Source organism: Neospora caninum, chromosome VIII (genome assembly GCF_000208865.1).
Source record: "Neospora caninum Liverpool complete genome, chromosome VIII".
Lineage (NCBI taxonomy): Eukaryota > Apicomplexa > Conoidasida > Eucoccidiorida > Sarcocystidae > Neospora > Neospora caninum.
This window is the reverse complement of record NC_018395.1, coordinates 6,234,258-6,254,549: the sequence shown is the minus strand read 5'-3', so window position 1 is coordinate 6,254,549 and position 20,292 is coordinate 6,234,258. Positions and strand designations below refer to the sequence as shown.

General features: G+C 63.5%; 1 protein-coding gene across 1 annotated transcript in view; it reads left to right on the top strand.

Annotated features, from left to right (window-relative positions):
- NCLIV_037840 (hypothetical protein) overlaps positions 1-20,292 on the top strand; it is a gene marked incomplete at both ends in the record, with an annotated part of 35,151 nt that continues 14,859 nt past the window's right edge. Inside the window, 10 exons of the mRNA XM_003883985.1 lie at positions 1-1,494; positions 1,963-2,441; positions 2,731-4,018; positions 4,383-7,001; positions 7,235-11,023; positions 11,320-13,425; positions 13,800-14,236; positions 14,420-15,092; positions 15,640-16,241; positions 16,617-20,260. Coding sequence (XP_003884034.1) covers positions 1-1,494; positions 1,963-2,441; positions 2,731-4,018; positions 4,383-7,001; positions 7,235-11,023; positions 11,320-13,425; positions 13,800-14,236; positions 14,420-15,092; positions 15,640-16,241; positions 16,617-20,260 — 17,131 coding nt within the window. The remainder of the gene's footprint in view (positions 1,495-1,962; positions 2,442-2,730; positions 4,019-4,382; positions 7,002-7,234; positions 11,024-11,319; positions 13,426-13,799; positions 14,237-14,419; positions 15,093-15,639; positions 16,242-16,616; positions 20,261-20,292) is intronic.

Here is a 20,292-nt window from a genome sequence, read left to right as displayed (position 1 = left end):
ATGAAAGACGGCGCGTCAGGCGATCCGCCCCCTTCGGGGCCACCTTCGCTTCCAGGAGAAAGGCCACCACCTTCGCATTTCTCTGCGCCAGCTTCCCAGGAGCACCCCTCCCAGATCCCCTCGTATTTCCCTCCGGTCGGGCTTGCGTCCGTTCCTTCTCCTCCGCCGCCTCAAACTGCTCATCACTTAGGTTCCTCTCCTCTGCCTGTTGCCGCCGCGCCGTTCCCACATCTCGGCTATGAGTCCGTGCCCCAGCTCCCTAGTCTGTCAGCCCACGCGGGGTTTGTGCCCAGCGGCGAGCCGGCTCAGCGTGAGTATGTCTCCGAAACTGTTTCTGGTTCCCCTCACCCTCTCTCTGGCCCTCCGCCGGGGCCTGGACCTGCCGCCGCCGCCGCTTTCGCGCCGGCGTCAGTCCACGGCACGGCGGCGCCTTCTCGCCCCGGCGGCGGTCCTTCTGCCCCCGTAGAGGGGAACCTCGTGCCTGTCTCTCGGCTGCAGGAAGCCCCAGCATTTCCTGGGCCGCCGCCCGGCGAGACTGTCCCAGGCCTTCCAGGCGGAGGCTTCGCTCTCCCGGGCATCGCTCGTAGCGTCGAGGAGACCGCGCCTCGCGTCGCGTCGGGCTCGGCCGTCGCGACGGGCCCTGTCGCTGTCTCCGCGGCGGTGGAGTGTCCACTTTTGGCTTCCGAGCCTCCGGTCGCGGGGCCGTCTCCGGAGGGGCAGTCGGCCGGGGCGAGAGACGATGCGGGTCGGATCGGGGAGGAGGATAAAGAAGCCAGGAGAAAACACATGCTTCCGTCTTCTCCCACGACGCTCCAAACCCTCACAGAGTTCCTGCGCGCGGCGCCGGCCATGTGCAACGATTCGAACGTGCCTGACAGCAGAGAGGGAAGTGATTTGAGCGGCGGCCAGTTTCTTCTTTCCGACTTGTCCGGGTCTTCCTCCCTGTCGGGCTCCCAGTTTCTCACGCCTCGAGTCCGCGCTGTCAGGAAGTGCATCGACCTCCTCGCAGAAAATCGCGGTCCCGAGGCGTCCAGCGCAGCTGCTGTCATTCTGCCTGCGACGCTTCTTCTACTCCGTTCAGTGACGCCAGTCATGAAAGAGGGAGAAGTGTACGTCTTTCGGCAATCTCTTCTCACTCTCCTTCGCCTTGTCGCCATCGGGACTGCTTCCTATCCCTACAGTGTTCTCCCTGCGGCTCTGGCCAGCTCCGGAGCGGCCGGCTCGGTGGCAGACGAGAAGGCGAGCGATCAGCCTCCGCCGTCGACGGAGAATGAGAGCGAGGCGAGCATGCAGGAGGAAGGGAAAAAGGTGGAAGAAGCGCGACGGGAGCTCGAGAAAGCCATGGCGATGGTCACACAGGCAGCGGTCGCATGCGGGGCTATCGAGAACCCCAGTGCATCTTCCGAAGCGACAGACGACAGCGAGGAAGCTTCGAAACGGTCGGAACGAGCCGAGGAAAGCGCCTCAGACAAAACCATTCTTCCCGGCCACATGGTAGGAAAACCGCAGTTTCACGTTGTTGGCCGCCAGGGAAACGGCCACGAGACGTGCCACTGTCCGACAAGAGATATGTCCCGTGCATACTTCAGTGGCTATATCCACCTCGGCGCATCGATCAGCCTACATACTACGTTTGTCTCTCTTCAGATGGGCATAGGTAGAGGGCGTGTGTGTCGTCTTTTGCGCTGGACGCATGCATGGGGCTCCTCGACCTGCACCCGTTCTGAACAGCCCCCGGGCTAGCTCCTCCATTCTGGCCTTTTGGTCGAGTTCATCGGCTGGTCCGTGTGTTTGGCGTGCGTCGGCTTACACTGTGAACCTATCCCGTTTCGTTGTCTGCGTGCTGCGCCTTCTCCGTCTCGTATGTTGCGCGGTCCCACTATCGACTTTTCTTGTTCCGCGTTCGTCTGTGCTTTGCTCGCATTCTCCACATGCTCCCGTCGACACGCGTTTTGTCTGCAGGACATCGCTTCCACGTGCCTCCACGTAGTCCTGTCCGACTGCGAAGACAATGCGGTGCGAGCCCTCTCGGTCCTGATCGACCTCGCGCGCTTTTCGTCCTCGCCGAGCCGCCCTGAGGCCGCGTCGTCTTCGTCTCTTCCCGCCTCGTCTGCCGTCTCGGGCCGGCCTCAGCGCACGGCGTTTTCGCCCACTCCGGCGGTGCTTCCGCGGGCGGGAGAGCTTCTGCACGACACGCTGCCTCAGCTGTACATCCACCTGATGGAAGCGATCCGCGCGCAAGTCAAGAAGTGCGAGCGCACAGGGAAGCCCCCCGAAATAGGGGAATTGCCCTTAGGCATTGTTAATCGCGAAGAGGGTCAGCTCGTGCCTTCCGTCCTTTCCATCCGCGTTGCTGGCGACATCGCCTACTGCCTCATCGCCCTTTCCACTCGGCTCCCGATGATGCTCCTGCTCCTTCAGCATCCAAAGTCTTTGCAGAGGTAAGCGTCAGGCGAGAGAGGCGCGACAGGGAAGAAAACAGAAGCAGAGAGAGCAAGAGACACAGAGAAGACACGCACCAGGTGGCCGAGACGGTCGCCCGTGCATGGCGCCTCTGCGTACGTTTCGATAGATACCACACCTACCTTCTGCACATGTGGAGAGGAGGGCGTGTGACCCTCATTTCGTAATACAATGTCGCAGATCGATTTCCGAACGCAAGTTCATGTGCAGCTTTGGGAACGGTCGCCAAGGGCTGCATGCGCTGCCGATGCGGCTGCTCTTGTTCAGGCTTCTCCAACACATGCTGGAATTCGTGCAGATGGAGGTCCCCGGAGCGCCGGTGTTGCCAAGGCGAGCTGCGGCACCGTGGTACCAGGCACAGGCTCAGCACAATGGCGGTCGGACAGTTTTCTACGATTTTCTGTACGCGCAAACCCGCATTTTCTTCCTCTTTTGTTACCTTATCAAGAATGCCCCGGCCCCGGCCCCGGCTGTCTTGACCGCTTCGACATCCCAGAAGACGGGGAATGCGCGGACCGCCTCGACGCCTCCCACCACAGACTCCGCGTCGGCGTCGAGTGTCTCGTGTGCCGTCTCTGACCTTGCCTACTTTCTCGCGCGTGAGGCAGCCCCGTCGCTTCCCGCACTGATTCCGCGCCTTTTGGGATTGCTCGGACCGCCCTTTTTGTTCAAGCGGAAAACGGTCCACGAATCCCTCAAACTGTTGGTCTCCTCGCCGCGTTTCCGGCGCCTAGTCTCGCCCTATCTGAGGCAAATCCTTCGCGACGAGCTGGCCGCAGTGTCGTCGAGTGCAGACGCCCTCATGCTGCGCACCTACGCCTTCACACACATCCACGACCTGTTAATTGCCTTTGCCTCGGACCTCTCCACGTGGGATGTCTCCTTCCTCGCGTCCCTCCTCCGAACAATTGGCGCGGCCCTAAATGCGGACTTGCTGACTGTGCTAGGAGCTGGAGAGAAGAGAGGAGTTGAAGCGTGCGAGGGGGATAGGGATCTCCGGAACCTGGGACGAAACGCACCTTCGGCCGGCAGAAGAAAGCAAATGGCCTCCGTGACGTGTCCGACAGAGAACTCGGTCGGCAACATGCTGTACACTCGACAACTCCTCGTGAAAATCGTCAGCTACGTCATCGAAGTCGCTGTCAAGAATGCCCACCATGCAGGTGCCGTTCACGCAGCGGCTGCGGCCACCCACGTGGTCACTGAGCTCTACGAGGGCGAGACGAAGAAGGACCGAGCAGGAAAAAGGGAAGAAACGGAGGTGCGAATCCCGGGCGAAGGCGAAGAAAGCAGTGCCCAGATGACTTGGGACGCCCCAAGTGCCGCGGAAGACACATCGGATCCACCTGGCAAAGACACGTCGCAGTCACCTCAGGCGCCACCCGCGCTCCCCGAGGTCTCCGCGCCGAGCATCGCCGCGTCGTGGCGATCGGTCGAAGGCGGAGAATTCGGCAGACGAGTCGACGAGCGCCTGGCCGCTGTGCGCAGCCTCTTGCGACAAGCAGTTCGGATTCTTGCCATCTCGCTCAAGACACTGCGAGCGATGCTTCCTGCGGTGAGGAACAGGAAGAAGGCGACTGGGGAACCTCAGGTGTACCCACGCGCTCAGGCATGAACCGATATGTCCCTGTGCGCACCTGGTCCTGGAAGCGGAAGCCCCGCAAAACGTCGCAGCCATAGAAAGGCACACCCTCTGAACCTACCGAGTCCTGGTCGTGTAGAAGAAAATGTGGTAAACCTCCCGTGCGTGCGTGCCGGTGGACTTACAATTCCCGTGTAAGGCGCTGTGTACACGACGAAGAGGTTTCGGGTTTGGATTCGGTTGTGTGTCTCGTTTTCGCGTGTCGGCCGTTGACGGCATTGTTGAAATTAATTGCGTTCCTGCGTGTGTGCATCCCTGTCGGGTGTATGTCTTGCAGCTGTATGCGCAAGCGGCGTCGATCAATCTCTCTCTTCCTTCACCCTCGTCGTCGCCCCCGTCTTCGATCTCTTATCCTCTGGACGTGTCGGGAGGCAGCCCGCCTTCGAATGCGTGCGGAGCTGCGGCGCCGTCGAGGCCCGCATTCTATCCGCCACTGTCAGCGTACGCGCTGCTGCTTCCCTATCACCATAGCCCGCCGTCGGAGTCTCTGTTACCGGAGTTTTCCTTTCTGGCGCCTCCGCCTCACTCGCCGCTGTGTCACGACGCTTGCGGCCCAGAGGCTGCAGCGGATGTCTCCGTTGCGACCGTGGCGGCAGACGTCCTGGGAGCCCACAGCCTCCAGGGCGTTGCCTCGCAGGCGCTCCCGGATCTCCTCAGGCAGCTGAAGAATACGTTGAGAACCACGGCAGTGGCCCTCAGGTGCGCGCTCTACTACCAAGCTGTTCTCGAGATCGAAGTGGAAATCGCCGCCTCTGCTGCAGCTGAGGCAGCTGCGTCGACGGCCCATTCGCGTTTCCTAGCGAAGCGCGAAGAAGAGCGGAAGCAGGGGCGAGCGACATCCGCGCCTGCTCAAGGCGGGGGCGATCGCGAGAAGGACGAAACATCGCCCACGACACCGCCTGGCCCACACGCGCCTGCACCCGCGTCGCCTGCCGAGCCGTCCACGTCCAGCGGGAAGCCTGAGCCTGCAGCGGCGTCTCCGGCGCCGCGTCCTTCGAGCAGCCAATCCGCGTCGGGTGCGGACCCGATTGGGGCGGCTGCGGCTTCCGCCGGCTTATCTGCCGCGTCGACTGCCGTGGCGCGCATGGCCTTTGATGTCCGCCTGTTGCCTCGAGGCCACGCGCTCGACGTGGCGGAACTGGAGGTTCTTTCAGAGGCCTTCTTCGACGGGCTAGTGTGTGCGCGGGCCTACGGCCGCCTCTACGCCGCATGCACGGCGCCGTGTCTAGTCTCCTGTCTCCGCTGCGGAGGCTCAGGAGCCTTCACTCTGCGCGTCCCGGACCTCCCGGCACTGCTGGCGAAGGCGAGTGCAATGGCTGCACAAGACCAAACCGCGGCTGCGACGGCTTGGCCGCTGCCGCCGCCGCCGTCGCAGGGCGAATCCGACGCGAACTGTTTCTGCTGCACTGCGGGGCCTCATGGGCCCTTGAGTCGGGCGCGGGGGAAGCCGGTGGCGAGGAACGGCGAAGGGGGACATGAAGCCGCGGGACAGAAGCATGGCCTCGACTCTGGATCCGAGAGTCCCTGGTTTGCGTCTTTCTCTCCTCTGACGCGATGTGCGGGCGGCGGATGCCGCGGGAACTGCTGCTGCAGCGAAGCGTGGGCGGCTGGGACGGGCCGGGGGGGGACTGCCTGCCATCTCTTTGTCAGTGAGCAGCAGGGGTACAACGAGCTCGTCCTGTCTTGCGCGCAGGGCGAAGAGCGCGAGGCGATTGAAGTCGTTGCCTCCTCGCTCACCTTCCTCCACCCAGCGAATCTGCGAGACTTTGCATTGGCGCATATCGGCAGGCTCTACGGGATGACGTGCCTCAATCCAAGCACCGTTATGGCCCTGCAGTTCTTCTTCGCACACCAGCACACGTGCGTCTTCTTTGCCGAGGCTCTTCTTTCGTTCTTGCTGCCGTCGCTGCCTGTGTTGAGCGAACGAAAGTACGCGCTTCTTCCCCCGCTGCTGGTCTCTTCGCCCCTCCAGCTACGACTGCTCGGCGTGCAGGGCGCGACCCCACTGTGGTCCCCCGAACGAGGAGGCAGACGCGCATGCACAGCGTTGCAGCCGCCGATTCTCGGTGGCCGGAAGCAGCCGCAGTCTTACTTTTATTTTCAGGGCTTCAGCGAAGACCGAGGCGAAGAGCTGCGCGGCAGTGCAAGGGAATGGGGGGGCGGGAGCGAGGACGAATCGGACTGGTCAGTTGACGCCAACCGTGTTCGCGTGTATCGGCAATTCGACGCATGCAAACTGCTCTCGAGGGAGGCCCAGATGAGTGATCTGGTCATGTCCGCCCTAGACTTCCAGCTTCCGCTGCCCGGGGAGGGCGTCTTCACGTCCCTGGTCTTTCCGCATACGCCGCCGCACGCCCATCGTCACGGGCTTCGCGAGCGAGACTTAAGACCCGGTCGACGCAGCCGAGGGAATGCGACGCATCGCGCAGGCAACGCGCATGCGGTCGATCTCTTGGACGCCGGCGTGCTCACACGTGACGGCGGCCTGCAAGCGATTCTCGCCTGCGGCGGCGAGCCCCGAGCGCAACGCCGCCCACTGCAAAGGACTCGACTCAGCGCGAGGGACCACGAGAGCGGCCACATACATAGCCGCGCGTTTGGCCAATCTCGGCAGAAAGACAGGAGACGCGTGACGAAAGGGTTTAGCTCTCAGCTCCTGTTCCTCGCGGACATCTTCGATCTGCCGCCCCCACGGCTGCAAGACCGAGCGCTTCTTGTCGCCGATCACCGTCTCGACCTCCACGCGGGAATAACAGGGAACAAACCAGCAGGGCGTGGCGATGAAGAATGCGGACGCGAGAGGATGCAGAGGCTTGAAGAAGAAGAAGCCATCGCGTTCAGTGTGTGGGAAGAGCCGCAGCAACAGGAGCAGCGGCCCTGGACTCAAGATGACGCGGTGAGTCGCGAGAGAAGACATCGGCGACTCGTGGCAGTTTGGACACCCGGCCAGCGCATGTCAGGGGGCCAGCACCGTCGCCTCGCCCCGACACCGTCGCTCCCTCGGAGATCCTTGGTTTTCTCTCTCTCGTCTGGACGCGATCTGCCCCTGTGTTCCGTTCCCCAGCCACCCGACGCCTTTAGCCCTGTTTCCTTATGCGGGCGTTTCCTGTATCTGCTTCGTGTTCTCAGGATGTCCCCCCCTCCTGTCTGCCGACACCTCTGGAGACCTCGTGCGCGGAGGCCGCCTTCGTTCCAGGCGATCCACGTCTCACAGAGACAGCCTTCTCCCTTCGCAGCTCTCTCTATCTCCGTTCCCTCCTGCCTCTCGACCAACTGCTCCCGAGTCCTTCGACGCCCTCTCCCCTTATCTCCTCGGTCTACCCTCTCGCCTCGCTCCCGGCTCCAAACTTTTGTCCACCTGCTTCACGAGATGTGAACTGTGATCCCAAGTTGCGGCCGTCCACCGGCCTGTCTTCGCTGTCTCCGTTTCGGCGTCCCACGTGCGTCGCAGGGCGTCGGTCTCCGCTCGGGGCACCCCCAGCTTTGGATATGGAGGAGGCTTCGATTGAAGCGATCCATCTGCTGGAGAAGATGATACATCTCGTAGCGCCTAGCTCCGCGCCTGCCCCTCGCTCGACTCCGCGCCGTGCGCCTTCTGACAGGCCTCGCGCCTCGAGGGACTTGTCGCCGTTCCCGCCGTTCGCAGGCGACGCATCCCCGCTGTTTTCTGGGCCCACAGACACCGGACACGTCGTGGGCGGCGAGGAAGGGCTGTTGTACAGCAGCACAGGGTATGCGCGGATGACCGAGGCCAGCACACATCTTCGACTGTATCGCTATCTCCTGAAAGCCGTTGTCGCGTGGCCCGAATGCGAAGCTCGCCTGACGCAGGATCTCCTGCGTCTGTGCAAGACGACGCTGTCTCTCGCAGCTGAGGCTCCCCAGCCTTACCTGCTCCTGGGTCTGTTGCGGGCGCTGTTTCGGCAGACGACCCCGTCCGGCCGCAGCAGCTCTCTGTACACCGCTTTCCTTCCGTTTCTACCAGAGTTTCTCTCCACGTCGCGTGCTCTCCAGCGCGCAGCCGGCTCAGCCGTCCCACTCCTGCGAAATCTGTGGGTTGAAGTGTGTCTCATGGCGCCCGCGAGACTGAAGAACCTCCTGCCTCACCTCTCCTCGCTCGTTCACCCGGTCCTCACGGCGTTGTCCTGCGGCGACCCCGAGGTCGTCACGCTCGCCCTACGGACGGTCGAACTGTGGGTGGAGAACCTCCGGGGCGAGTACATCTATCCGATCCTCGCCTCGCAGTTCCACGGCGGTGTGAGGAGCGAGACTCGCCCCCCGCTGCTCCTCGCGCTCCTGCGTCTCCTGCAGCAGCCGCCCGTCCTCGCCGAAGCCTGCTGCGGATCGCTCCCCCCCACCTGGGGCTTCCCGGCACTTCGCCTCTACCACGCCTCAGGGGCTGCGCCTGACACGGCCGAGGAACTGGCGGCGCGGCGCGGCTCCGGCGGGGCCACCACGTCCGCAGGAGCTGCTGGCGGCCTTCTCCAGTCGTACCCGCCCGCGTTCCCCGGGGCTGGCCCAGGAAGCGCCGGGCCAGGCGGCTTCGCGTACGCGCCGGGAGCGCCTGGCGCCGCGGGCGCCGGCGCCCCAGGCGCAGTGGTGGGGAGCGCTGTCTCTGGTGGACAGGGCGGGTACATCGGAAGCTCCAGGGGGGGGCTTGGCGGCGGCGGCAGTCCGCTCCTGCTGACGTTGCCTCAAATGACCTTTGGGGCGCTTCCGATAGGCCTGGGAAGCGTCGGCACGGGAGGCGGAACCTTGGGGACTCTGTGTGGAGAGGGAACGATGCTCGGGCCTCGCAGCTCCGCAGCCGCGAGTGGAATCCAGTGGATGCACCTGCAGCATCAGCAGGAGAAGCACGCCTTGATGGTGATTCGCATTCTGGGGAAACTCGGGGGCAAAAACCGGGCTTTTCTCAAACTTCCTCACATCTGCGCCCCACGACCATTCTTTGGCAATGCGCTCGTTCTCGGGCTCCCGATGGTGACGCCGCGTGGGCCGGTTCGAGGTGTCTCCTCGTTGCCGCGTGGAGACGACACTCGGGCTGAGGCTGTCTCCTGGGTCTCACTGGGGCTAGAGGGGCGCCCGACCGACAGGACCGCCCCACAAGGGCCAGCGCCGGGCGGGGAGACGGGCGACGCGGTTCGAGGCGGCGACTCCGTGGCGCGCTCTGCCACTGACCGCGCGAGCCCGACTGCTGTGCCTGAGGAAGGAGGAAATGACGAGGCCAGCGAGCAAAGAGATGAGTGCGAAGAAGACGTTGGCATACGCGTCGCGGGCTTGGACATGGACGAAATTCTCAGGGTGATTGTGTCGATGCTCGAAGCTGCAGAAAGCTCGAGTCAGTCCGCCTACTTGTACCACGCGACGACCCCACAGCTGACGGCGTCGCTGCTTCCTCGGCATCTCGCGAGGACCCAGGAACAGGCGCTGGGCCTCTCTGGCTTCGGCTCTGGAGACGCGGTCTCAAGCGTTTCACAGGCGCGCTTGTGTGAAAAGCATCAGAGACAGGTCGGCACAGACGGAGAGCCGAACGAACAGGCTGAGGGCGAACCCGCTGGAGAGTATCGACGCCCTGACGCGGAGGGAGGCCTGAGTGAAGCGTTGAGGGCGCTGAAGCACGCACTGGAAATGCAGGTGCAAAGGCGGCTCAAACGGAATTTGGAGCGGCGTGGAGAGGCAGAGAAGGAAGGCGTGAGAGACGAAGACATGGGAGACGACCAGGATTCTGCGTCGAACTCGACAGAGACGTTTGAAGGCTCGTCCAGCACCGAGGACGAGGCTGACAGCGAAGAAGAGGACGGGGCAGGAGGAGCCCAAGGGGACGGCGGGCACCGCCCCCTGGTCGCGCGCGAAAAACGACAGAGGAAGAAACGACAGAGCGCACCGCGAGACAGATCGTTCCTCAACCTCGAGCTCTCGGGCGCCGCCGTGTGCGAAGGCTGCGTTGCCGCGTTCTATCGCCAGCAGGCCTCGCGCCTTCTCCAACTGGCGATTCTCGCTCTTCTTGACCTCAGCACTCCGCTTTCCGCTTTTTGGCTGGCCTGCGTCAACAAGGCGACCGCCACCTTCGGCGCCTCGTCGCCTCCCCTGTCCTTGGATCCTCAAGTGCATGCGATTCAACGGCGCCTCAAAGCCGCTCTCGCGTCTTCTGCCGCGGTGCCGAGCGGTCCAAACAGCCTGAATGAGCCGGGAAGAGAGGGACCGGGCCGCCTGTCTGCAGCGGGCGAGCGACAGATTCTGGAGCAGAAGCTCCGAGAGCTTCAAGAACAGCGAACGAATTTCCTTGGCGACAGGGCCCTCCCGACTGCGGCGCTTCGCCCCTTGCTCGACTACGAACGGGCCCGAGCGAGCGCAGGCGCGTCGGGAAGAAGCGCGAGACTGGAGCCCGACGCCGCGGGCGCAGGTGAGGGGACAGCAGGGAAGACGAACGGCGAAACTGAGGTATCGAGCAGTTCGCCTCTCGGCACTGCAGCTCTGGTGTGTTCTCAAGTCTTGCCCCGCCACAGAGCAGCCATGAGAACGAGCATGCAACGACAGGCAGAACAGGAACTCATTCAGACTCTTCTCCGCGGGCTTCTTCTCCTGGCCTGCGACGGCGAGGCAGAGGGAAGCCTGCTGAGACAAAAGAATAGGTTGCTGGCTCGCCAGACGAGTGTACGTATCGAGCAGTCGAGGCGAACGAAGGCAGAGGCAGAGAGGCGTCTCGAGGAAGGTCGCGAGGAGGACTCGGACGGCGAGTGTAGCTCCAAGGAGGTGGAGGAACTCGTGGCGAGACCAGGCGACCAAGAACAGAGCGAAGACGGTCTAGGAGCCATGGAGTTCCTACGGGGGCTGCTGCGACACTTGGCCTTCATCGCGGCGGCGAGGATCTACAAGGCGGAGTCGGCAGCTCTCTTTATTCCCGCGGCGCTCCACGAGGTGAGATGGCGCGCGGGCGAGCAAACTCGCAGGGTGGACATGGCACCCTTTCGCCCCGCACTGAAAGCTGTTCCGCTACACACTGAGAGGAAGTGCAGCCTTGGACCACATGCCTTCGGGATTCCATTTGAAAGCCCTCTTTTGCCACGTACAGGGGCGCTCGTGTGTATGCACACGTGGGTATGTTCCTGCATGCAATCGTAGATCTGGGTGGCGGAGTCGCTGCTTTTCGGCGACAGGCTCACACAGTGCTCCGTCGACTTGTGCGCCTGCGTTGCGTGCGTGTGTCTCCACAGATCGATCCGATAGGCCTCCTCCGTGGCCTGCAGCCGTGCCTGTCTCTCGAGCCCTCGCGGTTGCTTCCGACGCTTCGGTGCATCCAGTTGATTGAAGAGACGGCGCGGTTGTTCTGCCTCGTGCAGCCGCACTCTGTCTCAGAGGCCATGGAGTCGTTCTTCGCCTCTTCACTCTGTCAGCTGTACATCCACCTGTGCTTTGCGGAGTCGTGGCGGTCAAAGGCAGCGGGGTGTTTGGTGCTCATTCGGCTGCTCCGCACTTTGCCACCCGAGTGGGCCCAGCGGAACATGATTCGAATCGCGGAGGCGGCCATTTTCGTTTCGAAAGATGCGACGGCTCAGTACGCACCGGTGACGCAGCTCCTCGCTTCCGAGTGCCTCATTCTGCTCTTCACAGTTGCCGTCTGCGGCTACGCAGGCTCGGTTCGCCCGCCCCTTCTGCAGCTGGCCTTCGGCCTCAAGACCTCGCCGCTCTGGCGAGAAGACGACCGAGGGGGGCCGCAGGGCGGCGGCGAAGGGGCGAGAAGCAAGCGGAAGATGGCGCATGCGGACAGAGACGAGGGCGAGAACGAGAGGAAGAGGCAGCAAACGACTCGACGTGGGGAACAAGATGTCGAAGACGAGGGGGACGCGGCCTTCCACAGCGCTCGAGAAGACGAAATGAGCGAAGTGGACTCCGAGGAAGACGACCAGGAAGCAAGAGATTTGAGGCGATTCACCTCGCCCCCAGCCTCCTTCCTAGAGAATCTGCGCCTCGCCGCAGAAGGTTGTCTCTTCAGCGTCCAGTACTCGACGACTGCCTCTCTCTCTGCAGCCGCACGGGCGCTGGTGCCTCCTCCGCTTTCCGAGAGCAGCCCGGTGGCGTACCGCGACCGTCGTAGCCGCCCCGCAGGGTCACCCTGGTGGATGAAGCGCAGCGAGTGGCTCTCCTGGGAGACTCTCAGGCAGGCGACCTCGGCAGCTTCTCCGCCTGCGGCCGCTTCTCTGCCCGCGGCGTCGAGGTCGGAAGTCGACGCAGCGGGGGCTCCCAGAGGCGGCGATGCGTCCCCGGGGCCGCCGTCGTGGCAACCAGAAGAGGAAGTGTGGACGGGACTGTGGAAGATTTTCGAGAAGCTGGTGATCCCGAATCTCTACCAAGTTCGCCCCGAGTCTCGGCGTCTAGCCCAGCAACTCTTCGTGCTCGTCCCGCGCCTGTTAGGGACGGACGCGGCGACTCTGCTGGCGAAGGGGCCAGCGCGCGGAGAAGGCGATAGTGCTTCAAATGTCAGAGCGTCTCAGCGCGAGACCGAGCAGGGCGCGGGGCAAGCGCAGGACGGGTCGGAGGCAGAAGGCAAGGCCGCGCCTTCGTCGGCTGTGGCTGTGCCTGTTTCGGTGTCGTCTTCGTCGGCTCTCAACCGCGTCCTGAAGTGGGTGACGCTTCGCCCTGTCGCCCTACTCACGCTGCAGTGGCAGGCGGCCTTCCTGGACTGCAACTGCTTCCTCGCCGCACTGCGGCCGACGCCTCACGCCCTCTGTCCGTACACCTCAGGGCCGTCCGGGCGACTCACGCGAGAGGCCCAACAGGGCGAGGGGGCGAGGAGTCAGGACGGCGCCGTCTTGGCAGGGCTGGTGGGAAGCGCAGGGAGTGGTGTTGGAGGTAGGAGCAAGGAAGTCGCACATGACTTTGCGCACTCCGAGGCGGCCGCAGTCGTCTGCTGGATCATTGAAGACGCTCTCGCGGTGCTGACGAAGGGTCTGGAGGCCGAGGCGAGCAACTACCCGTCTCCGCTCCTCGCGAAACCCGAGGCGCCTGAGCCGGCCGCGAAGGAGCAAGGAGACGCCGAGGACGCGCTCGCCGCCAGCAACCGCGAAGCTGAGAAAGGAGACGCGGCGAAGGACAGTGCGGCGCCGGGTGACGAACGAAGATCGGGAAGTGAAGGCGCGCCACAGAAAGGAGACACGGAGGGTGGAAAGTTCCAGAAAGACGAGGCTTCCACGTCTTCGTCTCTCTCGCCTGTCGCCTTCAGTGTCGCCCACGGCGGCGTTCGCGCGATGGCAGCAGCTGCAGCTTCTGAGGGCCCGGCTGCACAGGGCACCGCGGCGACAAAGGACGAGGCTTACACCATGGTAGGAGTCCAGAAGCCGCAGAAGCAACCAAACGGGAGTGAGGAGAAGGCCGCCAGGACGCACTGGGGAATCTGAAGAGCTTGACTCTCGAATTGGAGTTTCAAGCAGCCTTTCATCTCGAGTCGCGGGAATTGCTGGATGGGGTCGATGAGGCAGTGGTGGTGAATAAGGGTAGACTGCCGTTATCAGAGAGAGGGAGGCGTCGCGCGTCTTTCTGGCTTCTCGCAGGACGTTTTGTGCTGTGCGCGGCCAGCTCCAGCAGTCCCTGTCAGTCCCCGTGCAGCGTTTCGGCTCGATTGAGAGCTGTGCCGCGAGAGTGTCCTCGCGCTGTTTCATGTCGCCTGGTTCCCCCTTTCCTCCTGTGCCTTTCCCAGACCCTTTTGCTCGCTCTCCGCTTCTTGAAGCTCGCCCTCATACACCCTGACTGGCAAGAACTGCTGGCCCGGCCGCGCGCGGAGCTTCAGAAGATTGCCCAGAACTCCCGAGGGAGCGCGGACAGTCGCGAGGGACCCGCGGGTGGCTCGAGCGCGGCTGAGGAGAAAAAGCCTGGAGAGGAAGGGAGGGAGACGGGCGGAAGGCATGACGAAGCTGGAAAGGCGGAAGTCGAGGTTTCAGTGAAGGGAAGCGATGGAGAGGAGGGCGAGCCCGACGCCAACTCAGAGTACCGCGGACGCAGAGACGAAAACAGAGAGGAGAACGAGCGGAAGGCGACCAGCGAACAAGAGGAAGCAGACGAAGGAGGGTTTCTTCTTGAAAAAGGCCTGAACCGGAGCCGGGCGATGCGGGAACACTGCGGGGCCATGCTCGTGAGGTGAGATGTGCAGAGATGGCGGCAGACCATACATATGGGCAGAGACATCGATGCGTTCTGGGGAAATGGGGTTTTCAGGGCAGTTCCCTTGGCAGGTATCGCCCTGGGTTCAATTCGTCTTCCGGCATCTCCCCTGGTCTGCCTTTCAAGTCCGTCAAACGTCTCCTGTCTGTGTGCTGCTAGGTTCCTGTTCTTCGCCCAAGTCGACGTGGCACGAGGGGCCGCGCACGCCTTGCGCGTGGCACTGGCGTTCTGTGGAAGCCCGGAAGTTCTTCTCGGCCGGGCGCTGCCTTCCATTCGTCGCTTCTTTTTGTCGTGCCGGCCTGCGTCCGCCTTCCCTGCTCTTGCATCGCTGCTGGCGTCTTCCCCCTCGAACACATTCTTCTTCATCCTCGCCGCTCCCTCGCCCGCGTCTCTGGGGTCTTCGACCGCCGTAGACGCCGCGTCTCTCTTTCAGACGTCCGCCTCTCTGCCGCTGCCTCCTGCGCCCATTCGCTTCGTCGCGCCTTCGCTTATGCGAGCCCGCATTCAAGGCCTGGCGCGCCTCCTTCAGCTCCTGCCGCACTCGCCTTCACCCGCGTCGGCCGTCGCGTCCCTCTTTGACCCGGGGTTCGCCTACCACCTTCTCAGCTGGTTTCTCCTTTCTCACCGCGAAGCAGTGGCGTCTCTCGAGCACGCGGGACTCTTCCAACAGCGACGCAAGCTTTGGAACTTTCTGATGTGCGAAAGAAAGGAACGAGGCCAGCAAGTGCTTCCGCGGCCTCAGCCCAGCACACTCGGCGGACCCGCGGGCGTCCGAGGCGCAAAAGGCACTGCGGGGGTCTACGGCGAAGGCGCCGCCGCCGAGTACTTCAGGGTAGGGGAGAGGAAACGAAAACACTTCAAGAAGAGCGGAGGCGGTACCGGAGGCGAGAGCATGCAAATACACCCGCGGTAGCAGACAGAGAAACAGAGAGAACGCGAGTGGAGCGGAACCTCCAGGAAAAAGGGTGAAACAGACGCACAGGACGGGCACGAGACAGGAGACACTCGCTGCGCCGTAGAACGGCGCAGCGTATACTCTTCGTGTGCCGTTCCCTCTGCCAACCAGTTCAGTGCCCAGGGGAATGGCTTGGCCTATGCGGGAGCGTTGCACTCGAGTGTCGAAGACTAGCGCCCGGGGCAGTTAAGGGATGACGCGCACACGTCTCCTCCTGCAGAAATGGAGAGACCCGCAGGCAGGCAGTTTACCGCTTCCTCCGACCTTTTCTCAAAATCCGCTTTTTTTTCCTCGGCACCTCGGTCGTCCCCGTGTCTCGCTCCCCAGTTCGCGTTTCCTGAGTGTACTGCTTCGCGAGGCTCCCCGCCCCTGTGTAGACACGTTCTCACCACTGTCGTCCGTCCTTCGTGTGCTGTTTGCTCAGCTCTGCGGAACCGTGAACGTGGCTGCCACGGAAATCGCGGCTGCCCTCTTGAGTTTGTTTTCCTTCTTCCCCGCCTGCAGTCGGACTTTCGTCCGCACCGTGCTCCTCGAGATGACCTCGCCGATGTCTCGCTTCTCTCTCTCTTTCGCCTCGTCCCCCGGTGCTTCAGCCGCTGCTGGCTCTGCCTCGTCTGTGGCGTCACGAGTTCAGGAGGGTATGGCGGCCTCGTCCAGCACAGGCGACGAGAAGCCGGAGCGAGAACGAGACGAAGACGTGTGCATGGAGGAGCGTTCGGCAGGCGGGACGGGCGTGACTGGGGCGTTTGGTGTCTCCGGGGAAGAGGGCGAAAGGCGACTGGCAGGCCCTGAAAAGGACGAGCTTCAAGAAGAAGAGAAGGACGTCCTGGCGCGCGCAAGGCCGACCGTCTTGGTGTCCTGCCCGTATCGCCTCTCTCTCGGTTTCTTTCTGTGTCGATTCGCTGCGGAGGCCGCTGAGGTGCTCCTCGGACCCCTCGGCGAGAGGCAAAGCAAACGCCAAGACGACGTCGCCCACGCGGTCATCCTGCAGCAGCTCATGCAGATGCGCCATACCCGCTTTCTACGGTGAGACACAACGGCTTCGACTGGGGAAGGAGCAAGCGGTGTGCCCTGAGACGCGCGCCGGTGTCGCCAGTGTATACACGACGTGCGCGCACGTGTTTGTGTGTTTCCCGAGTCTGTTACGAGCGCGATGCGTGCCCGGAACGGCAGAACATCTGTTTTGAAACAGGCCATGTCCAGCGACGCGGCACGCCTGCGTCCATAAAGCGCTTTCCGCTGTGATTGCCTTCCGCGTTTGCGCCTTTTTACCCGTCACGGCCTTTGTGATTCCCTCTCCTCCTCTGTCCCTTTCCTGTTGCTTCACTGGCGTCAGATTTTGGTCCTGTTTCTTGCCTGCGTCGCATCCTTGCTTCGTGCCCCTGTTCGCCCCTCTCGCAGGCTCCACATTTGTCGTCGCCTGACCTCCCTGCTGCCAGCACTTCGTCTCCCGCACGTGAGACCGTCTCCATCGCGTTTCTGCTCGCCTCCGTCCCCGGCGTCCTCCGCGTCGATTCGAGCCATCTTGAGGCTGTTTGCGAGCCTCCGCCAGCAACAGCCCGACTTCCTCTTTGCTCACTTTCTGGCTTCTCAGTACCAGCGACTGCAGAGTGTGCAACGCGGAACCGAAACGGAGCTCGTCGGAGGAGAGCGCGAGACTGTCGTCGCCGCCGTGTGCGACCTCGTGGAGGATGTCGTGGCAGCCCTGATGGCCCAGACGGGCTCAGGCACTTCTGAACACGCCAAGAGCGAGGTGCGGCCTCTGTCAGCGGAAGCCGGGGTTCCCGAGGGCCTTGCGCCGGCATCGGGGTCTTCAGTTCGTGACATCGAGGCCTTGGCGGACAGCTCGGAATTTTCCATGGCCATTCAGCTGCTCGTCGCCTTCTTCCACTTCACGCTTCCGCCGCTCCAGGCCACCGTTGATCCCGCGCTCCTCACGCTTCTTCTCTCCTCTTCGCCCTCGCCCGCCTCAGAAGAGACGTGGTTCGCAGCGACGCCGCGATCGTCCAGCTCGTCGCCTCTTCTGCCCGTTTCTCACTCCGACCTCGCGTCTGGCGTCTTCGAGCAAACCGAAGACGGCATCGTTTTTTCGCCTTCGGCTTACTCGTCGCTGCTCTCCCATCTCCAACCCTGCCTGTCGGAGACTCGCCTCCGCATCACGCTTGTGCTCGTGCGCTGCCTCGCCCTCGACGTCCACGGCGGCTCCATCCAGCCGCTGGGCGCCCTGCGCGATTTCCTGGTCACCGTCGCGTTGCCTTCGTTCTCGTTGAGTGAAAAGCGGCGTCTCCTGACCGCATGCCTGGAGCACTTGCTCGCCGCCGTCGCCGTCGCGCCTGACCCTGGAGACGCCGGCGCGAGCCCGGCCGGAAGCGAACCAGGCGAAGCCGGCGAAGAAGTTCCAGAGGTTCAGGCGAGGCGAAGGCGGCGCGCCGCCCTCGTTGCGGAGGAGACGCGGAAGGCTGAGGCGTGTTTGAATCTGCTGGCAGGCGCTGCGCGGGGCCCCGCGAAGGCGACAAGGGCGCTGGAAGGGCCCGAGGCGCGTGGGACTCCCCATCTTCGGCTTCTCGCTGTGCAGCTGCAGTTTGTGGTGATTCCGATGCTCCACGGACTGCTGCCCTCGTCCTCGGCCTCTGAGTCCCGTGTCGTCGACCTCGAGGCGGACGCCAGCGTGGCAAGCCAGGGCGCGAAGACCCTCACCAAGGCTGAGGTCGACGCACTGGTCGCGTTTATGGGCCATGTCGCGATCCTCGCGTCGGGGTTCACCCTCCGCACACCCCTTCACGGTTCGGGCGAGGAGGGTAAACAGTCGCTGGGCACTGAAACTGCGCCGGGAGGAAAAAGGCTGTGCACGTGGGATGACGACAGTCTCTTTGAGTGTCTGTTCCCGCCGCGTCTCGACGACCGGACAGCGATCCAGATTCTCCGTCTGATTTCCCTCCTCCTCCCATTCCTCGAACCGTCGGCGGAGGCCAGCGCGTCACCGGGGGCCTCCCCCGCGAAGGTTGCGTTGGTGCGCTTCTGCTGGCTCCAGCAGCAGCCGCCGCAGAGTGGAGAAGCGCTTCGGCCGGCGACTCGCGGCCGTCTGGGAACTGAGGATAGGCAGAGCGTCGAGGAGAGTCTGTGTGCTTTTGCCCGCTCCTGCAGCGTCAGCAGCGTCAGCTTGCAGCACGTGGCGCTGTATGTGTTGTCTGGGTTCGGGTGTCTGTACACCCCGACGCCGCGTCTGCACCTCCATCTGTTCTCGTCGCTGCTTCACGCGTGTCCCTCGCCTGTCCCCGACATGATCTCGGACGCGCTCTCGAGGCTGCTTCCGCGTCTCCCCGCCTCGTCTACGTTCGCCGTTTCTCTCGTGCAAGCGCCTTCCTCGGCCGCCCTTGACCACCTTCCCTTGTCGCTGTCGAGTGCAGGCGGCACGGGTCTCGCGAAAGAGAGAAAAGAGAGAGAAAAGGGCCCTCTGGCGGGCAGTGCTCTCCCCGTTGCGCCGCCGTGGATTCGCGTGCTTCTGCGCACCATGCAGGAAATGCGAGTTCTCCCCTTCCTTCTCCACCCCCTGCAGTGTCTGTACACCTCCGAGACGCTCTTCTTCCCGTACCGGCAGACGCTCATTCCTCTGCTTCTCAGCACAAACCAGCAAGTGCTTCGTTCCCAGCCTGCGCCGCCAGCAGGCGCCGCCCCAGGTGCGAGCGCAGCCGAGCAACGTGCCCACGTGCTAAATGTGATTTCCGTCCTTCTCGGTTGGGAACTGCGCAGTGTGCTCTTCTCGGCGGTCTTGCGCAGTGGAGGTGCGTGCACCGCCCGAACGGCGCTCGCGCAGAACGGCAGCGACGGGCAGAGCGGGGCGCTTGAGGTCGCCCGCAAGAAGCCGCGGCTCTTTCAGCGCGAAGGCGACGCCGAGACGAATGCCGAGGCGGGGGCCCTCGAGCAGGGAGGGCGTGAACCGAAATCGGCTGATGAAGAGTCGTCCGTTTCAGACGAGGAAGAGAAAAGGAAGGAAGCCTTCCTGCAGATGCAAGAAGAGCGACGCATCTCACGCATCCGGAGCGTCTTCGAGGTCGCAGTGGGCGCCCTTCGCAGCAATGGATGGTTCTCGCGCTGCTGTGAGCAACTCCACTCGCACGCGGCCGCCATAAAACAGCAAATCAGTCAGGACGTTCATTCCCAGCAGACCGCAGGCGACTCGCCTTCCGAGTCGCCGGCAGCAGTCTCTCTTGGGCACACAGTCGACGCAGCCCTGTTCAGCAGGCTCACGCCGTCGGAAGTCAACCAGATGGCGCTCCAGTTGGTGCGGTGTCTGACCCCCCTGCCTGTCTCTCCGTCGGGAGGAGTCTACACCACTTCCGCAGCGCCTCGGGCTCTCAAGTGTCTCGCCCTTCTCCTGCAGCTTCGCCCTTCGGCCTCCGTGCCGTTGGTCCTCGTCGAGCGGCTCTGCTGCCAGGCCGCGCAGACCTACGGGTTGTCATCGTGGCTGACCGGGCCTCCGGTGTCGAACGACCGCGTGCCGGGGCAAGACCGCGAGCGAGACAGAGACCGAAACTTAAGCCAGCCAGACAAAAGCGGCGGCGCGAGCGCTGCTCAGACTGCGGGCGGCGCGTCCGCCTTCACCAGGCTTCTTCTCCTCGTTCTCGCGCTCTGCCATGTCATGGTGCAGCAGCGGGGCGCCGTGTGCGCCTGCGAGGCGTGTACCGCCGACGCGTGTGGGTACCGGCCGCCAGTCAGTGGACAGGCGCGGAAAGCCGCGGGAAAGTCTGGCTCGCAGGACGCAGAGGAGGCAGGTATGGGGGCTGCAACAGAGCAGCCGGACGCGGAGGCGAGCCGCGACCAGAAACCGGGAACCAGTGGGCCTGGGCACGAAGAGGAGACGCAGGAAGGCAGACTCCGAGACGAATGCGCCTGGCGAGCTGCGCTGCCGCAAATCGTCGAGATTATCCTTCTCGCCGCTGCAGGTTCCAGCGACGGGCGAGTGCTTCTCTCCCTGCAGGCTCTCGTGGCAAAGATTGTCCTTCTTCACCCGCCCCCGCCACATCTGGTCAAGGCTGTTCGAGACGGTGAGAGAGGGAACTGAAACTGGGGGGTAGGA